Source organism: Microcaecilia unicolor, chromosome 4, assembly GCF_901765095.1.
Source record: "Microcaecilia unicolor chromosome 4, aMicUni1.1, whole genome shotgun sequence".
NCBI classification, from domain to species: domain Eukaryota; kingdom Metazoa; phylum Chordata; class Amphibia; order Gymnophiona; family Siphonopidae; genus Microcaecilia; species Microcaecilia unicolor.
The window spans coordinates 255350540-255372070 of NC_044034.1; the positions used below are offsets into that span (position 1 = coordinate 255350540).

The 21531-nt window shown below is 42.0% G+C and overlaps 1 protein-coding gene across 1 annotated transcript in view; it reads left to right on the forward strand.

Annotated features, from left to right (window-relative positions):
* The window catches only part of LOC115468036 (interleukin-1 receptor type 1-like), an 81504-nt gene extending 67655 nt beyond the window's left edge, over window positions 1–13849 (forward strand). The window contains exons 9-10 of the mRNA XM_030199547.1: window positions 11135–11299; window positions 13258–13849. Of these exons, the coding sequence (XP_030055407.1) occupies window positions 11135–11299; window positions 13258–13592 (500 nt within the window). The 3' untranslated portion in view covers window positions 13593–13849. The remainder of the gene's footprint in view (window positions 1–11134; window positions 11300–13257) is intronic.
* The last annotated feature ends 7682 nt before the right edge of the window (window positions 13850–21531 follow it).

Sequence of the window (21531 nt, forward strand, 5' to 3'; positions counted from 1 at the left end):
GATGGTAGGAAAAGCCATGGGATGAGATTAATGAACCAAGGGAAGAAGTGTAGATAGAAAAGAGGAGGGGACCAAGAACAGAACCCTGAGGTACGCCGACAGGCAGAGGGATAGAAGTAGAAGAGGATCTACCAGAGTGAACATTGAAGGTGCGGAGGGAGAGGTAGGAAGAGAACCAGGAAAGGACAGAGCCCTGGAATCCAAGTGAGGACAGGGTATCGAGGAGTATGCTGTGATCGACAGTGTCAAAAGCAGCGGAAAGATCAAGAAGAATGAGGATGGTATAGAGACCTCTGGATTTAGCCAGTAATAGGTCATTGGAGACTTTAGTAAGCGCAGTTTCAGTAGAGCCTGGTATCTACTGTCATTGTCACATCTTTAGGGAACAGGAGGGGGGGCAATGACCACTGGTGGATTAAGGGGGGGTCATGCCTTAATCCCTCCAGTGGAAAATAGGTCTTGATAAAAACATGGACCTCTTTTTCTTGTTCCATTATAGCTGCAAAATGTCTAGATTTTAAGTCCACCCAAGTCTCCACCAAAACATGCCTCCAAAATACCCCCTTGCAAGTTAGACAAACTGGAGTAAAATGTCCCAGTTCTGAGTTTTGAAAATCATGACTTATACATTTTGGTGAGAAAAGCGTCCATCTACTGCTTTTGAAACATTTTTCTCTATTGAAAATAAGCTCCTTAGCCCATGGGCTAGTTGTGGTGGGTATTGCAGTTATACAATATGATCACTTATGCACCCAACTGCCAACTTTAGGTGCCAACATTTGCACTAACCTTGGATATGGTGTACATATTGACGCCTCCAATTTCGCATGTAAATGCCAACTTACACTCTATTCTATAATGGCAATTGTGCACACAATTGTCATTATAGAATTGGCACTTAGCACCCAGCTTTTTAATGCCTAACTTTTAGCGCCATTTACAGAATTTTCTCTATGTGTTTGAAATTCAGTCAAATGTATTTTCTATGTAGGGCTAGACTGAAAATGAAACGACTGTTTATTCTGTTCTAGCTTAAATGCTTCGACAGGACAGAGGACAATTGCTTTAAAAATCCAGATTAGCTGGCAAATAGTTGGACGTCTGGCCTCTCTAGCACTCACCGTCTTGATCAAATGAATTATCACATAAAGAAAATTGCTCAAATAAGAACGAACCCTCATCTATATTAGTCTCCTTTTGCTATCAAAGCATAACTTTACGTATACACCCACAAAAAATCCCCATACCAATGTGACAAAACCCTCAGCATGCTTCACTGGAAAGATCACTTTCTCATGTGGTAGAGATGCATCAGCTTCTGTTTTCCTCTTTACCGAGTCTATTGAATCCATGGATGAAAATAAAGATTTGAAAAAGAAAGAGCTGGTGAAAGGACAGTATTTCTCAAGCCAGTCCTGGAGCACCTTCTTGCCAGTCATGTTGTCAGGATATTCACAATGGATATGGATGAAATAAATTTGCATATAATGGAGGCAGTGTATGCAAATCAAGTTCATGCATATTCATTGTGGATATCCTGAAAACCTGACTGGCAAGGGGTACTCCAGGACCGAGTTGGAAAACATTGGTTTAGCAGATAGTAGAACAAGAGCAGAAGAGAAGCAAGGCATCACTTGTCTCCCAAAGCATCCTCCACCCAATCATTTGTTGCATTGGATGATTGTAGCTTTATACCATGTAGGATAGCTTTGTGATGAATTTCAGATATGACACATGTGTGGTCAAGATTTAGGATTTTAAGAAGTGGTGATGGAAACATAAAAATTCAAGACAGCTGTTGTAGAAGATGCTGTAAGGAGCAGGATTGAGTGACTGGATAGGAAACAATGTGGGAGGGAGGTGCTGGTGTTGGCTTAGATAATGAGAATTTATATGCCTATTCAGCCAACGAGGTAAAACATACAGAGATAGAGCAGAAGCAAGAGACTCAATGAGGGTAATTCTGTAAAAGGGAAAATTATCAACGTGGGCTACTGTTAGAACGGGTTATTTTTACTGTTAACCCAGATTATTAGTCAGTAGGTCTCATTGCATAAAATGAGACCTGTGCTAAGTAGCACATGTTAGTGGTAAAATAACATGTCTTAATGGTAGCCCACATTGATATCTACACCCCTAAAAGAATGCCTACTTCTAGGTGCCAAGAACATACCCATTTAGAGCTGAGTGCTCAGCTAGGGGTAGTGTCCTTTATTTCTGAGCAAAGAACAAAAGTACAAGGAGCCTTCAAGATAGGGGGCATCAACTCAAATTTTATTGGACAGACCCGACAAGGTCTGTGTTTTGGCAAAAGAGCCTGCGTCAGGGGTCTTAAAACAGTACACAATGCCCACAAAATGTTTGCATGAAATTGCAGTGATACACTGTTCAAGTTGAAGACGCTAACAGATGTCAAACAATCACAGATACAGTTAGATTATAATCTATGAACATTGTGTACTGTTTAAGACCCCTGACACAGGAGGCTATTTTGCCGAAACACATACCATTTTGGGTCTGTCCAAAGAAATCTGAGCTGATGCCTCCCCTATCTTGAAGGCTTCTTGTGCTTTTGCTCTTCGCTCCAGTGTAAGTGTACTTTGGTTTCCCTCTTCGGTGTTTCCTTTATTTTTGAGTCCTATTTACTAAATCTTGCCCTTTGTGTGTAAGCAGTGCATTTTTTCTAGCAAAAAAGGTGCTATTACTCAAATGTTTAGCCGCTTTTCAGGGGTGGGGTAATCACTGAGGGACCCATCCCACAATAGCCAGGCCCCCTGCAACCAGTCACAGAATCTATGACATGGCAGAATTGGTGTGTAGAGCCTGAGCACTTTCATTAAAACATGGGGTTCAAGAGTCAATTTTAGCAGACAATGGAAAAGGTGCCAGTACTCAGTACCCCCAAGTACCCCTTCAAAAAAGCCCTGTGTATAAGTGTTCGTTTGCCTGCAAATGTCACAGTATTCTGTTCACTTTCACACTCAAGGGGCACATAAAAGTGAATGCTCTTGTATATAATTAGTGGGAATAAGTCCATGGAAAGAATGCATCAACTGTTAAGTAATCTGTGCTGAAACATTTCCAGGGGTATGTTTTGGGTAGAATAGTGGCAGAGTTCTGATGTATACATGTATTTTGTAAAACATACAACTGCATACACAATTTTACACCATCTTTAGAGCTGGTGTAAATTTGTGTGTGGGCATGTGTGCACTATTGGGGCTGATTCCATATGCTTAATTTAGAAAGGCACATAGGTTTAAAATAGGTGCGTCTGAACTTTTCATATAAGTGCTCTGTTATAGAATTACCCCTATTTGTTGTCATTTATTGCAGTTACCATATCTTAATCGTGTTTTCTTTCTGAGAAATGTTCTGGCATTTTTGTCTCTTATTCAAAGGATGAAATGGGTAAATGCAAGAGCCGAGAATTTGCCTTATGATTGATGACCCTCCAGCTGGATTTATAGACCAATACTATATTTTCAAACCAATTCCAGGAAACCCATTCCAGAGATTTTGATTTTTTTCAACAGCTTCAGGCAAGGAGGTGGATAAGACCTTCTGCCCAGCTGTCTTACAGTCTGGAAAGATTCACTGGCAAATTTGGCTTCTGAAATGGGAGTAGAGAGTCTCAGCAAAGGACATTCTCAGATTGCTGTCATCAGTAATAGCAACAGATCCCATAAGTTCAGGATTTTGTGATGTGACCAGCAGGAACACCTTAGATGCCGGTGCTAGAGAAGGCCAGTTGGATTCCCTAAAAGACGTGTTGGAGACAGTGGAGTCATGAGCTATTTCATGTTGGATATCACAGAACCTACATTTCTGAACAGTGAACCTTCTCTACAAGAAGTTTGTGCTGCTATCACTGTGGTGTTGCAAGATAGATACCTTTTATTCACTAATGCAAATATGTTCTCCTGGTCTTGCTCCTTCTTGGACTTTCACATCTCCTATGTAGCTTCTACAACAGGAGTTTGGCCTTTATTTTGGCACAAAATGATCCAGGAGAATTCGACTTTTGGGACTCTAGGACTCCAAGAAATCACTTTAGAGACTTAGCAGTTGACTACTGCCCACCTAGAAATGACTATCTCAGAACAATGGTGGGAAATGGAATGTGCATTTGTTAGTGTGTATTCAGTTCATTAGAGGGCCTTAAAAAATTAAGATTGGAAGTCACTAACCTGCAGTAATTCAGTACCATAGGTTATTAACTCCCACAGAAGATGAATAATGCAGCTTGCAATCAACCTTGTAAGCAGAGTTATTTGTGTTCCCTGGAGGATCGAGTCACTAACATAAGGCTCAAGAGAGCAATCTGTGTGCCAGTGTGAATATATTTGCATGCTTATGTATGGGACCCCTCTGTCAGCTTCTTCCCCCTCCCCCCGAAGGCATCCCCTACCCCAATAGGTCCCCTACCCTCCCTGAAGATCCCCTACCCTTATAGGCCTCCCTTAGGCCTACCTTGAAAATCTCTGGCAATCTAGGGGTACTGGACAGGAGTGATCCCTTGTTGTTCATGGCCTTCTGGCACTAGGTTCAGAATGATGGCAGTTAACCCATAGTTGTAGTGTACAGATCATTGGGCTGTATGTTAGCAGTCTCATGCTCCAGGGAGCAAAAATAATGCCAACTTAAAACTGGCACTATCTTTCAAGAACAAAGCAGCTTGTGAATTACAAGCTCCATTATTCAATTTGAATAATAATGATGTGCTTTCCATGCATTTGCATAATTTGCATCTCTTTATTATGCAGTCCATGATGCCTTATACTAACACGTGTTATGATTAAATAACCCACTCTTTTGTCTTTTAATGCATGTTGAGACACCTATACCCTTAGTGCTCTCAAAATTCATTTAACATGTCTTAACATATGAATTAATGCACATACAGTTGATTTGCATGTGCTAGAATATTCTAACATACATTAACCCTTGTTGTTAAACTGAATATTTGAAACTAGAATAAAATCCTGAAAATTGAGAAAATTCCAGAAAAATCTTTAAATCTTTTTGCCTCCATGTCTCACTAGAAAATGGATACCCTATCTTGAGACTCTAGAAGCCCCATTTTGCAAACCATGAGCTTACATGCAACAAATACCTTAAGAATTTTAAAAAAAATGTTTTAAGGACTTCAGTAGATAGTTCTGATGGGGTCTTCAACCCCTGCCAGCTGAAGCGCTTGTCCCATGCTGGTCTTGCATTGCCTGAATAACTATAACTTGTTGCCAATTAGTGCCAATAATCGTTAGTGCCCAATTATTGGCACTACTTGGCATGCATTTTTGAGCACTCTATATAGAATTTATGGGTAAACTGCTGCATTTAGGTGTGCATGTTTATGCCTCCTATTGACATGGTGTAAATGGGCGAGTTAAAGCATCTTACCCAGAAGACACTTTTTAAGACAAAACAGTTGTGGTTGGTACATAATTATTTTATTCATAGCCTCTTTAAAACACTAGGTGGCCCTTTTACTAAGTCGCAGTAGGCTCTACACGCGTGCAGCGCATGCCAAATGAGACTACCACCAGGCCAGCGTGCCTTCCTGGCGGTAATTTCAGATTTGGCGCATGTCCATAATGCCCGGATGATTTATTTATTTATTTACTCCTATGCACCCTGGTTCCAGCGGTAATCGGAAATTCGTGAGCACCAGCTGGTCACTGTGTGTAGCGCGTAAGCCTTTACCGTTAGATCAATGGGTGGCATTAAGGGCTCAGGCCGGTTTTGGGAGCATGCTGGTTTCATTTTTACCACAGGCCTTTTTCCCTTCCCATTAAAAAAAAAAAATATATTTTTTGTAGATGCAGTAAAATCTGGCCCGATACACACCTAATACACGCGTCTGCACTACTGCTGGCCACTTTTTATGGTGGCTTAGTAAAAGGACCCCTAGTGCAGCAATTGATCATATCTCATCTGGATTACTGTAATTCGCTATATATAGGTATTATTATATATTAATATATATTAGGTTGCAGTTAATCCAGAATACATCTACTAGAATGATTTTTCATAAATCTAAATGTGATCATGTTTGTTTGTTGATCTTCACTGGCTACAGATGATCTTTAAGTTATATTGTTTAGCTTTTAAGATTCTTGTCCAGCAGATCAGATATTTACAGTTCATTAGAAACTGTTTTGTCTTGCAATATCCTGCTCTTAAGGATGTAACAGGATCTCTATACAAAAATTCTGTCAAGTATGAGTTAGTTAAGAGCTGGAATGCTTTATCAGTGGATGTTTGTATGTGTTCAAATTATGTTCAGTTCTGTAAATTATTGAAGTTTTTATTTGTTTTCTAAATTTTTATTATAATTTTATATAAAGCTATACCGATTAGCACATTTTACTATTCGGCCGAATACGACTAAAACAATATTTGGCTGAATTCAAATACTGAATATGAATAATGGGCATTGAGCTTTAACATAACAAATAATAAAAGAATGTGAAATCAGAGATCAAGTGTTTATTTAAGTAGGATTTAGCAGAATTTTGATATCTGAAGGCATCACCTTAACAAATAACATGTATTATCCGTGCAAAAGTAAATGTAGATCGGATTTAGGAAGCTATTGAAAATTCGATGTTTCCTTTCAAAAAACACTAGATGTTACAAATTTTCATGGGGCAAACAAGTTCTTCTTTCAGAAAGGATCAAAGACCTTACAGCTGGAAAATCTACAGAAAGTGTAAATGACAACTTACTTTGCGAGTTACTTGTTCGAACAGTTTCAACAGAGATATCACACTGCTCATCAATCACTGCTGCACATTTAGTCTCCTGACATCATCCGCTTTAGAAGTGTAAAGTAGTACAGCCCTTTTTTGTTCAAGCAAATGTTCCAACATATAAAATGTTGAATTCCATCTAGTCATCACATCAGCTAGCAGCTGATGCTGATGCTGAGGCAGAACCAATTCAAGAGGAATGGCATGTAGATGAGATGTTGTACTGGAAGAATGTCTAAAGTGCCCAACCAGTTTTCTGGATGTGTGAATTAATGTCTGACAGAAGGCTATGAGACAAAGGAATCAAGAATACATAATAGAAGTGTATGAGCAAAACAACTGAGTACACAGATCTCAGCATCTTTCAGAGCTTTAGTTATGTTGGCCCCATTGCCTTGTAAGGTAACAGGGACTCAGCTTTTTTCAATATTCCACTTTTGTGAGCATTTCCAAGAGAGCATCTACTAGATGAGCTCCAGTGTGACCATCATGAAAATACTCACAATGCAAGACAGCAAACTTGCTGAAAATCATCGCTAATCCATTGAGCAGTAAGACTTACAAACTATTCAGTTGTGTTTTCCAATGTCCAACACTCAGTCGTGAGAGATATTTTGTATGCCTTATCAATACCGGCTTGAACATTACCTTTGGTCCATTCATACAATGACAGGATGACATTTTCTGAAATATACTTCCTTGATGGTGATTTAGATTTCTGGAAACCAATGTCTTCAACAATAGAGGAAGGCTGGACAGCTACGGCTATCGATTCACCGATAGCTTTGTGAATCTTTTGGGCCTCTAGGCTATCTATCATTCACTGCTTTTGTTTAAATGCTTATGCTTTGTTAGTTTTCATTTTTCCTGGACTTTGGATGTGTGCACTTCGCCAACATAGATATAAATTCTTCAGGATGACTGTGCTTTAAGTGGTTGTTTAAAGCGGAGATCATGAAATTTTTAGACCGACTGACACCATGCAAATTGAAACCAAATGTTCGCATGTCAGAACATAGACATCACTGCATTTCATGAACCCGCCCACCCTCCCAAATAGATGCAGTTGCCCTGTTTCCGGACCCCACTTTAGTTCCTCCCCGTCAACTGCTCAACTGCAGTCATGCTGCACACTGTTTTTTTTAACATTAAAACTTCTGCCCTGGCGCTCCCTGTCTGCTCTCTCAGAACTCACGGGCCGATGCTCAGAACTCTGGTGCTGTAGGGAACAGTGCTGGGAAATACCGCAGGAACAGCACAGCAAAATAACTTCCCAATGCTCAACTTTAATAGCATGCAAATTATTTGTGCACTGTTTCCATTGAGTATTGAGAAGTTAAAGGGGAAGAATGTGCCTGGCACATGCACACAAGAGCTGTGTGGTAAGCTCAGCTCTTGAGTGCACGCCCAGTCAAGCTGGGGAGCAGGGATCCCATAAAAAATCTGCACTGGCTTATGGGAGCAAGAGGACCATATCTACAGAGACATTCTTCAGTGGGATTTCATGGACACATTTTTCAACTTGACACTCAAGGAAGTACATTTTCAGAAATACTGCCACAACGACCAGTTTATCTTCAAAGGGGATGATGACATTTTCGTGCACAGAATGTTTTAGATTTCTGGACTTCAGAAAAGATAGTCCTTCTTTGAGAAATCCTCTCTTCAAATAACACAATTAAATTTCCAGCATTTAGGCAGTGATTTTTTGTGTGCTGTTCCTCTGAGCTTGGGAGGGAATAACTGATGACCTCATTTGCATCTATCTCGACTACATTTTAATACTATTTGTGGCCAACTTTGGCATGCATGTTGTCTCTCTCTCTGAACATCCTGCGCACCCTAATGCTGGTGCTACCGTGTTTCCCCGAAAATAAGACACTGTCTTAAATTAAATTTTGCTCCCCAAGACCTGCTAGGTCTTATTTTTAGGGGAGGCCTTATTTTTCGGGGAAACATCGGGTCGCCCCCCCCCCCCACCTGAGATCGCCGGCTCCCTCCGCCCTCAGTTGCTCCCGGAACTAACCTCTTAAATGCTTCCTTTCACCATTCATCTTCGCACTCGCCGCAAGCAGCAGGGCAGGCCACTCCTTCCTTCCATGTCCCGCCCTCGCCTGACGTAACGTAACGTCAGGCGAGGGCGGGACACGGAAGGAAGGAGTGGCCAGCCCTGCTGCTTGCGGCGAGTGTGAAGGTGAAAGGAAGCGTTTAAGAGGTTAGTTCCGGGAGCGACTGAGGGCGGGGGGAGCCGGCGATCTCGGTTGGGGGGGTGACCCCGATGTTTCCCCGAAAAATAAGGCCTCCCCTGCTAGGTCTTACTTTCGGGGGAGGCCTTATATTTTCAAATTGCAGCAAGACCTCTACTAGGTCTTACTTTCGGAGGATGTCCTATTTTCGGGGAAACACGGTAGTCCAGTGCTAATCAGTTCTAGTGCCAGCATTAGGTTTTGAGCATTGACACATCAGAGTTTAAAACTGTTCCAGCCCCTAACCTGATTTCAGCTGGCAGCAAGTGAGGCTTACCCAGCTGCCCATCCCCAGTCTAAGCTCTCAAATCCTGTGCCAAATCAGACAGCAGAACTGCTGCTGACATCACCATAGGGATTGGCTCTCAACTCCTGTGCCCAATCAGACAGTGGAACTGCTGCTTACATCACTATGGGAGTTGGCTTTCAACTCCTGTGCCCAATCAGACAGCAGGACTGCTACTGACATCATTGCAGGGGCTGGTTCTGTTGCCTGCAATGCTTCCAGTCCCTGGGGGTGGACTTTCCCCGACTGTCACTGATTCTGCAGACTTTTTTCAGCAAAGAGGCTGGGCTGAACATGCAATCCCTGCTGGCTGTAGTTAATCAGGTGAGTGGGGAGGAACTAAAAGTGGTTTCGCAATGTGCAGTGGGAGGGAGAGCATGCATGATGGAGCCCCAGATTATTTGTATTCGAATTTAAATTGCTATTCGGTCGAATACAAATAATGTATTCAGGGCACTATTCGGGGCCAAATCGGTTCAAATACAAATATTTGGTGCAGCTCTACTTTTATGTTTTTGGTCATTTTAGGAATTGGAAGTATATAATTCGTTGTTTACTGTCAGTTCCTGATTAATGAATCAGTTTTCTTTAGTTTGTTAACCTGTCTTGAACCTATATTTAGGGATAAGGCGGGCTATAAGTATTCATCATCATCATCATCATCATTATCATCAACTTATGCAAGTATTCTATAATAGAATCTTGATGCCCAGATGCTGTTATAGAATTAGCATTCAATGTGCTGCATCTAAGCACCTAAATTGTGGTACCCAGTTACAGAATTGCACCCTCTATGATTTTAGGTTTCCTATTTTCAAGCAGATTAAGGCAGTTTGTAATGGGATAGCACAGGGGTGGACAACCTGTGGCCTACCATTGAATTTTATGTGCCCCATGAGACCATGGGAACTATACACAGAAAATGACCTGCACAAATGTCATTAACCAGAGTTTTGGTGTCACTGGAACCGTTCAAGGATAATACATCAATAAGACAAGACTTGTTTGACAATTTAGCAACTGATTATTCTGGTAATAATTTATTCTTATTTAGAGAGTTGCACGAGGACAGAACCCATCCCCGCCCATCCCCAATGGAATCTAATCCATACCTGCTAAGATCCATTGCATCCCCACCTGTACCTGCAGGAGTCAATGCTATTATTTACTTGGTCGCAGCCCTCTGTTTCCTCCCAACCCCAACAGACTCCTGTGGATTTTTGGATGGTATTCACTATTCAACCAATGAGGGTTCCAAACCTCAATCTGGTGTTCCAGCTGCCTCTCTGGGCATTCCAAGCCTCATTCTGATGCTCCAAATGCCTCTCTCCGTACATTACAAGCCTCATTTTGGTGCTCCAATCTCCTCTCTTCATTGCATTCCAAGCCTTATTCTGAAGTCACCAGAGATTTTGACTACACTCCCGTGGGAATCCCATGGCAACTTCTTCCATCCCCAAGGTAATCCCATAGTAACATCTTCCATCCCTGAGGGAATCCTGTGGAACTTCAATACCTATGGGAATCCTGCAAGTTCCACAGGATTCCCGCAATCCCCATTCCCATACAGCTCTCTATGTTCATTCAGACATCACATTGAGTTTTGTTGGCAGTGAATTTTATGCAAGATCTGTTACCTAGGTGAATTTTATGGTACATTTGTTAATTTTCTGTATGCAGTTCACTAGAGACAGTACTGACATTCATGCAGCCCTCTGTGTATAAAGATTGCCCACCCCGGGGTAGCAAGACAAACATTCAGGTTTCTTTATTTTTTTTATTTTTTACATTTTTAGATAATTTTAAAAAATTGAATTTGAAAATCATATTGCTCCATTCTGTTTTAGTTCCAGATGGGAAGCTGTATGACGGCTATGTTATATATCCTAAAAGCAACAAACCAATTATGGTTCAAGTGAATATTTTTGTACTAAAAATGCTGCCAGAGGTCTTAGAAAAACAGTGTGGTTATCAACTGTTTATATGTGGCAGGGATGAACTACCTGGAGAAGGTAAGTCTAATGTTTTAGAATTACTGGTTTGCACTAAAATAGATGTCAACACATAAAAGACTTGAAAAAGATTAAACAAGAAAAAGAATTTGGTACTGGAGCACATGTGAAACTGGATAATTTTTATAGAATCAACTGAATTGGGAAAGACCTTACCATATACAGGGCCAGATTAAGACTGCATCAGGCCCTGGTTAAATATACATTTATGGTCCCCTGCTATTTACTTCTTTCAACTCCCTCCCCAAAGAGACACATTCACTCCTTCATGTATCCCCCTCACCCCACAAGATCTTCATTCCTGGCCTTCCTCCTATACTTGACCTCTCCGGACAGAGTGTGGGGAACACTACAGGGCCTAGTTCTGTTCTATAGCTGAAGCCTAAATGTAAGGTGCAGCAATATCAGGTTACACTAGTCTTTTATATCAGAATCTGGGACCCCAGATACTGTTATAGAATAGGCTCTCACCTTATGAAATCAGGTCACATAAAAGAAGGCACTCATTTATACAATTGCCTCCTAAAATCTCTGTATTGTTTGCTGCAGCAACTGTTCACATACAGTAAGTTACTGTGCATTAGCTAGAAGGTGCGGTCGACCCACATTTAAGCTATAAAGTTTACATGGGAATTAGCATGCATCACCCCCAGGTTCCATATAGCATGACTTACGTTGTGTATGCAAATACAATCGTATTCTGGATTTGCGCATTCAACTTAGGTAGTTAACAAGTCAATCAGCGTTGATAATTGCCAATTCACAAGCAATTATTGACACTAATTGACATGAATTAGAATGTATGCGTACAACTGTCTAAGTATATTCTATAATGTGCTGCGTGCCAATTCTAAGTCGTATAGTTGAAAAGTGGGTGTGACCATGGGCACGGAATGGGTGGGTTGTGGGCGTTTCTAAAAACTATGTGCGTGGTTATAGAATACACCCGGTCCGTGCCTAATTTAGGCATCAGGATTTACACCAAGTTTTACTTGGCATAACTGCACACAAATAAATTTAGTCATTTGGACCGGCGCTCGGTGTATTCTATATACCACTCAGAAATGTAGGCTTATTCTATAAAGTACACCTATATGAATGCATACTTTATAGAATACGCTTAGGAAAATTTAATTTGTACGTGCAGGATGTCAGACTAGAACGAAGCCTTGTGCGGGATTGGGAAGAAGAGGACCTCGGCTCGGCAGGCGGGGGTTGGGGTCCCCCGCCAGCAAAGGTGGGTTGTTGGTGGGAGAGGGTGTCGAGAGGATCATCGGCAGGAGGGGGGTCGAGAGGGTCGTTGGCGGGGGGGGGGGGGGGGGGTCCAGAGGCTACGCCACTGCTGAGCCCTATCTGGGCACCAGCATTGAATGTCTAGGTGTTCAGAGGCACTGAGACTGAATGCTTACAATGGCCATGTAACTCCTGGCTCCTCCCCAAATCCTCCTCTGGACCACCCCGGCACTAGACAGTGAGTGCCACAGTGGTCAGAGCTGATATTCAGTTGCACTGTCTGGTCAAATGCTGCTAAATATCGGATCCTGGGCTGCCCAGTACTGTTTAACCAAGTGACTGCCTGGTTAAATCAGTTTTAATATCGACCACAAAGTTTGCACCTGAAGCAGTGGAGGGTTAAGTGATTTGCCCAAGATCACAGGGAGCTACAATTGGATTTTAACCAGGCTTCCCTGGTTCTCAGCCCATTGGTCTACCCATTTAGGCTAATCCTAAACTTGACTGTTACTTCCCATCAGTATTTTATTCTGTGTCATTTGCCTGGAAGGCTTCTGGCTTATATTTAAGCAAAATAGCAAAGAATATTTTTAACCTTTCAAATTAAGTAACCGTAACATATTTTTCACATATAGTACAACTGTTCTTAAAAATAGTTAATTTAGATCTTTTTGCATATGTGGGACCTGTTTTTCCTTATTATTATTATTTTTAATTACTTACAGCCAAGGCCAATCTCATTGATGAAACTATTAAACAAAGCAGGAGGGTGATTATCATTTTAATAAACAAGGAATCAGGTGATAATCTGTTTGAAGATGCATTTGAACAGCACGTAGCCCTCTATAATGCCCTTATCCACAATAAAGACAAAGTCATCCTGATTGAAGTGGAGAAAATCAAAGATTACATGAACATGCCAGAATCCATTAAATATATCAAGGAGAAGTGGGGTGCCATCAGATGGAAAGGGGATGTCACAGACCGTGCCTTTTCACCCAATACAAAATTCTGGAAAAATGTGAGATACTGGATGCCACAAATCCCAAGCTCTCGGTAACATGAACACCTCAAAGCAAGAAAATTACCCTGACAACTACATTGACACCCTATGCCTATGACAGGATGATTGTCATAGCACTGGAAGTCAAGTTTGATCAGGTTTTTACCACAAGAAAAAAGAAAATTGTGAAGAAATCTCATACAGTGACATCTCCAGGACTGTTTTGAGAGTCAAAACTCATCCTAAAATTAACACCTCAATGTGTACACAACATTGCGATTTTAAACTGGAACTTGTCGATTTCAAATGCTTTATTCTAGGTGCTTGAATGTTTTCCCTGGTTTAAACAGAAGGGAGGTGATTTTAAAATCCCCTTGACCAAGTAGAGCAGGCTTTTGTGTTCCATTAGGTATTTATAAAATTGGCTTGGGTTATTTGGACACAAAAGAAAGGGTCTTGTTTTCTAAGCCGCACTACAGGTGTGCTAAAAATTAGTGCGCATTAACATTAGAGACACCCATAAGAATATATGGGTGTCTCTAATATTAGCACATGCTAAGAACCAAAGACAATGGTGTCTTTGGTTCTTAGCAGTGGCGTCGCGAACTCTCCTGGCTACCGCTTCGGTTCCGCAGAACTGTTTTTAGGAACAATTAAGAAGTGAATAGGATTTTAGATTCACTCCTACTAGTTTTATCCCTGATGCAGCCTGAGGGCGAAACGTGGCCATGTCGGGTATTGTTCCAATAAATCTCTTAACCCTCTCTGCTTTTTTGTTTGTTGACATTAGTACTAAATACAGTAGGTCCTATTGCATAAAATAACACCCATTGGTACATGTTAGGGCATAGTATTGTGTAGCATCTGTTAGTAAAGCTAGTCCATGGTATATATGCAACAAAATATCTGGGCCTAATTTAAAGATTCAGTTTTGTGCACTGTAATTGAAGTTCAAATAACTTAATAAAACAAGAGTTTTGAAGTTGAACTGTTGCTGTACTACAGTCTTGTTTTCTGCTCATTATCCCTCCATATAATAATTAGAAAGAACTCCAGTGGGGCAGAATAAAAGAATGTTTCGTGTGATGAAATTCTGATGAAGGCTAAATAGAAGAAGTCAAGGTATTAAATGATGATTGAATGATGGTGAATTGTTGTGTGAAAGAGGTTTTGTATGTGGCTGTTTGTAATAAATGTAATTTTATTATATTATATATGTGAAGAATTGTAATGTGCCTAGAGCATAAGTGATAGTGTGTAATACATATTTTAAAAATAAATAAACTAAATTTACTAAGTATAATAATGTATTCTTATTGCATTATCATTCTAATGGTGCTAATTCTGCTATAATGTATGTTAAACATTAGCACAGGTTCTCAGGGTAAAATATATCATTCTTCTCCTTCCTTTGCTGTCTTTGGTGATGACTGTGCTAAAACTATCTGAATAGTGCAAAACATAGTGGGCCTATGTACTAAACACATGCTGTATTTAGCATACAGGGTAAATGTGTTTACCCCTAAATTATATAAAAGTTGCTAAAAATAGCACTTGCAAATTTAGGCACATGCCCAATTTGCATGTGCGATTTAATTGAATAGCAAACTAATTAGTGCTAATAACTGGCTTGTGTGAAGAAACAGTGTTTTAAGTCTGTAAAATGTATTGGATATTTTCCTGCCTTAATTATATCCTGAAGTGTATTTCTCTTATATGGCCAGCAGGTGGTGTTACTTTGTTGTAGAGCTGTTACAGGGAACTGAATATTCTTTTTCTTTACCACAAGCAGGAAGCAAACAGCAGTATACTTTTAAATCTTGTTGACTGGGCTCTGATTGGCCCAGGAGCTTATTTCCTTTAGAGCAGCGTTTCCAAAACTGTGTGCCACAGCACCCTAGTGTGCTGCTGCGAACTCTCTGGGGTGCCGTGGCAAATCCCGACCTCCCTCCCACCCAAACTGCTCCTGCAGACAGCAGCGGCAGAAAAACAAAAACAAAAAATAGCAAGCGCAGGGCTGCAGCAGCCTTCAAGCATGTGCTGTCAGTTCTGCCAGTCCTCTGCCCCCAGAACTTGAAGTTGACATCAGCAAGGGCAGAGGCCCAGCAGAGCTGACAGAGCATGCCTGAAGGCTCCTGCGGCCCTGCGCTTGCTTTTTTAATTTGTCGCGGCCACTGGGGACAGGGAGCAGACAGCCTTTGGGACTCGCAGAGGTTACTGCCAAGGAGGTTGGATGAAAACAGGAGATGGGATGAAGTCAAAAAGTTGAAGCCAAAAGGTCAGTCTCTGTTTCCATTCCCATTCAAAACAAAGCAAGCAAACCTATGAGCTGCTGCATCCAAGTTATCATTCTTTATTGTTGGTAGCATTTTTTAAACATGCTGGCTCGTGCAGCATACAGATGTACAAAGAGGAAGTATAATAACGGAATAACGTTTCATAGGTAGAATAGTAATTTGTTATAAATCGTAATCAGTGTGACAATTGGAGGGGCTGGTTATAGGGACATCCTAGCACTGTTATATTTGCGCAGAGAAAAAGATGGAGACCTGTGTGGCAGGGGGGGGGGGGGACTGCTCAGACACGAAGGGTGCCGTGAACTGAAAAACTTTGGGATCCACTGCTTTAGAGTGTACTGATTTTGCCTCCAGTCCTAGTCACGTGACTAACAACTGGAATAAATTATCTATAGAAATTAGAGCTCATAACAACTAAGTTATTGAAGACCTTTTTATTTAGAAAATATTTAGGTGTAAATCAGTAATTTAGTATATTAGTTTCTCTATGTCTTATAATGGCTTATAATGTTCCTGGGGTTTGCCCAGTTTTTTAAATTATGTAAGCCACACTGAACTTTGACGTTATATGTGGGACATAAATGTCTGTGCGGATGGAGATACTGGATAAATCAGAAGAATGCCATCTGCATATATGAAAAATTTGATATTGCAATTCAGAATAAGGAGAGTTAGAGGCCTTGACCTGGGGATAAAGCAGTTGAGTAAACATATGAATATAGGGGAACATCTTACAACCAAACAAATGCATGAGGCAAACAAACTTATAACGTGGGTGGGGTTCATATTCTTACTCATACTGGAACATATGGTCAGTATTCTCTATGGAGAAGGGTAGATAGTGGGGTTTCCCAGGGGTCTGTGCTGGACCCCTGCTTTTTAACATATTTATAAATGATCTAGAGATGGGAGTAACTAGTGAGGAAATTAAATTAGCTGACAACACAGAGTTATTCAAAGTTGTTAAATCGCAAGAGTATTGTGAAACATTACAAAAGGACCTTACAAGACTGGGAGACTGGGCATCCCAATGGCAGATGACATTTAATGTGAGCAACTGCAAAGTACTGCATGAAGGAAAGAGGAACCTGAACTATAGCTATGTAATGCAAGGTTCCACATTAGGAGTTACCGACCGGGAAAGGAATCTAGGCATTATTGTTGATGATACATTGAAGCCCTCTGCTCAGTGTGTGACGACCACTAAGAAAGCAAATAGAATGTTAGGTATTATTAGGAAAGGAATGGAAAACAAAAATGATGACGTTATAATGCCTTTGTATCGCTCCATGGTGCGACCACACCTTGAATATTGTTTGCATTTCTGGTCACCGCATCTCAAAAAAGATATTGTGGAATTAGAAAAGGTACGCGGAGAAGGGCAATGAAAATGATAATAGGGATGGGACAAATTCCCTATGAGGAAAGGCTAAAGTGGCTAGGGCTCTTCAGCCTGGTGAAAACATGGCTGAGGGGAGAAGTGATAAAGGTTTATAAAATAATGAGTGGAGTGGAATGGGTAGATGTGAATAACTTGTTTATTCTTTCCAAAAATACTAGGACTAGGGGGCATGCGATGAAGCTACACAGTAGTAAATTTCAAACGAAATGGAGAAAATTCACTCAACGTGTAATTAAACTCTGGAATTCATTGCCAGAAAATGTAGTAAAAGCAGTTAGCTTAGCAGGGATTAAAACAGGTTTGAATAGCTTCCTAAAAGAACAGTCCATAAGCTATTATTAAAATGGACCGGAAAAATCCACTGCTTAATTCTAGAACAAGCAGCATAAAATATATTGTACTTTTTTGGGATCTTGCCAGGTACTTGTGACCTGGATTGGCCACTGTTAGAAACAGGTTGCTGGACTTGATGGACCTTCGTTCTGTCCCAGTATGTCGATACTATGTACTTATGTATATGTAACAGAAATCATACCAGGTCACCAAGGCTACAAGGACAAAAATAGTCAGACAAGTGAAGGAAATGCTGAATCTAGGTGTCTTTGACAAATCTTGCAGTGAATGGGCCAGTCTGGATTCACTGATACTAACAGATGATGGTTACACCTAATTTTGCATAGATTTTCAGCAGACATACTGTGAGACTACTGCTACTTTTCATCAGCACCATTTTGTATATAGGCACTGACCTAGCGGTAGCAAAGAGGGGTTGCTACTACCTGTGCTTTACTGCCCTATTAATTTGCACCTCCTCCCAGGGTGGGGAGAGGATGGAGATCTGGGGGGGGGGGGGGAGTGAATTATGCTTGAGGGGTGGAGTTTTTATGGAAGGGATAATGTTTTTATGTTGGTTGCCCCAAATGTCTTCAGGGGTCTGTGTTGTGGGAGGGGGGATCTGGATTCTGCTCAGGGACAAGGTTCATGTTCTGGGGTGGGTCCTTCATTTGTGGTGGTCGGGACTTGCTTGGGGGTGGGGGGGAGAGGGCGTTGGTGAGAGTACCACTGCACCTGCTGTGTCAGAGCACAGCGCTACTAGACTGCTGGTAGTGCAGCCGCACTTACGACCTCATCTTGAGATGGAAGTACATCCTGCTGTTCTATCGGCAGTTATGACAGCTAGTATGTACTCCTCCGCCTGCCTATGTCATGCCCAGATTCTGCCTAGTCCTGCATTTGGAAGCTAATGTGGAATTTTTACTGCAGCAGCTGCCTGTTTAGCACAGGAAACAGTGGCATGGGTCTGTGGTACTGTTTACTGTTCAGTAAACGCCACATTAGCTGCTTAAGGCAGCTTAGTAGAAGGGCCTCTTAGGCATGTGGGGGGGGGGGGGGGGGGGGGGTGTCAATATTCAAAGCATTTTAACAGGCCAGAAATGGCTCCTGGCTGGTTAAATCACGTGTGCAGTGCTATCTGCTGATACTCAGTGCTGCTGAATATCACCACAGGCTCTTAAACTGAAAGCTGGCTATTTTGCGGGTGGTCCATGGGTGGAGTTGGCACTTATGTAGTTGAGTGCCCATATTGATCATTTAAGTGGCAAAATTGGACTGCATAAAAGTCAGTCCTGTCTTTATGTGGTGTCACTTAGGTGGTTAATTGCTGACTACTGCAACTAACTGCATAAGAGGTAGCCGGCCTCATAAACCAGATATTTAATGCCAGTTCCTGGATATGGCCCGGAATTGAATATCCCAGGAATATCACCGCTGCTGGCTAAAAAAAATACTCACCGCTGCTGGCTGAATATCTACTCTGTTGAATTAAATTCTTGCTATGAACGAGTGGTGTTGTTCTTAGCTATCATTTAAAGGAATCTTACTTCCTTCAATCTTCTGTGTACAAACCAACTAGCCTGCCACCAGTCTATACAGGTGCTCTGGTTTTAAAGAGTAACCCCGCTCCAGAGTTTCCCAATTGCTTCAGTTGCGCTAAAATTGCAGCAGCTCATATATATGCAGCCTACAGCATGGAGTTTCATCCTCTGCTCTGTAATATCTCTAGGAACCTGTTGTGCAACAGGAAAAGCAGCAGCTCTGGTTCTGGCTCCTATCATTACTCTCAACTGGATTTCTCCAACTGCTCCAGCTGAAGTTTCACTGGCAGCAGTTCAGACTTTCACTTTATTTTTCCACACTGAGCAGCAATTGCCTCAGAATCTGTGTCTTGGATAATTGCAATGGCATTGACACTCTGTGCTTGGGTAACATTAACAATGGCCAAGGCAGAATATACCATATATCCTTCCATACTTGAAACATACAAATCCAGTTTGTCGTATCTATTTCTTCTAGCATCATCATTGCTTTTTCTCTCACTATTCCTTCATATCTACTGTATAAGCAGACTGTATTCCACCACTGATTTATTGTTAAATTTGTGACATTCTTCCAATTGGCAAAGATCAACTTCTATGACACTGTTAAGAAGAAATGTAATAAAAAGGTATCATTTAGCATGAGAAGAGTTGACTTGTCACTGGCTAAATTAGTTCTAGATATTCAGTACCAGGCCATGTGCAGGCACCAGTATTGAATATTCAGGGCTAATTGCACTGTTGTTGGTTGCCAGAGCTTATGTGGGTCCCAGCCAATATTCAGCCGGGGCCTGTATAAAAGTTATGCAGGCCCTGGCTGAATATTGGTTTGGATGTGCATTAAAAAAAAGTACCTTGTGATCCTCCTAATCCTCCTGTGCACCCCACCTTGCAAGAGTAATCCCTGACCACCTTCCCTTCAAGGGTAGACTCCCCAACAATGGTATACCCCTCCCACCCCCGCTACTCAGGATAGGCCTCTTGGGCCTACCTGAAGCAGGGTTGCCAAAAGGGGGAGCATGGGGGGCAAAATTCCTCAGGCCTAGACCTCCAAGGGGGCACTGGCACCGGGGTCTTTCTCTCTTTCCTGCTCCTGATGGGACCCAAGTGATTGCGTCCCAACAGGAGCAGGACAGAGAAAACTCCGGCTCTGGGCCCCCCTTGAAGATTTCTCCAGCGCTGCTGTTCTGCCCATTGCTGAGTGGCTGCTTTTCCTCTCAGGCGCTCATGCTGCAGAGTACAGTGCACTTCTGCCCTTCCACCGCTCCTGACACAATCACTGACTCCCCACCCTCCCAGCACAGTCTTTGATCCCCTCTCTCTATCTCCCCATCACAGTTTTTGATGTCTGACACAACTTCTGATCCACCCAATCACCCTTGTCACAGTCTACGGTCTCCCTCCCCTCTCAACACAACCTTGATCCCCCTCCCCCTCAAATTAGACAGGATTCCTGGGCCTACCTTAGGCCCTGGTGGTTGTGATAACTATAGAGGGATAGCTATAGAACCTGCCCTGACATGACCTGATCACAAGGGGAAGTTTTTTCCAGGGAAGCTCAAGGTAGTGGCATGGAAGAAGCCACCAGAGGGTGATTAGAAGTTGAAGTGACCTGATTAGATGAGAAGAAGGCACTAGAGGGTGCTCGAGCATTGGAGGGGCCTGTACTGTCCTGTAGAAGCCACGGGAGAGAGCACTATCTCAGTGACAACTCCCAACCCAAGGATGCTAGGGAGGGGGAGGGGTGGACATTATCCTTTACTAAGTGAGAAGGGGAGGGCCAGTAGTAGTAGGAAGGGACTATGTCCCTTTAGGAGGTCCAACCCTGGAAAAGGTTCTAGACTTCTCCAGATCCTGTGGGAAGAGCCCAAGAAGGGTGGGGTTGGTAATTAGCCAACTTTTAAACAAAAGGCACTTCTCCTGTGAGAGAGAAGAGGAACCCCACAGCTGAAGGGAAAAAATGCCTAGCGACTGGTGAGCCAACTGCCAGGAAATGGATCAAGTCGAGCTGAAAAACCTGGGGATCAGACTCCAAAGAAAAGGTCCATAAACAGATAAGGTACTTATCTGAATACCAGAAGAATGTGGAAAAATGTGACAATGTGAAGTGAACATTGTGCCTGATTGAACGCAGAAATGTTTGAACAGCCAGGGGTGGAGGACAGGACTGTCAAGTTAGAGTGAAGTTAAGAAGGCTCAATTGAAGAGTGTTTCAATGCACTGTTTGGTGAAAGAAGAATTCCCTGACAGCATAGAAGTTGCTTTTGCATAAGACATAGTCAATTTGCATATTTTATGAAGGCTGCTAGTCCAGTGTTGTGTTCCCCAGAAATGGTGCCCAGAGGGGGTGTATCACAAACACATGAGAACTGCAACCTGTTCACAAGGGGAACCTATAAAGGGGGGGTCTAGAACAGGATGGC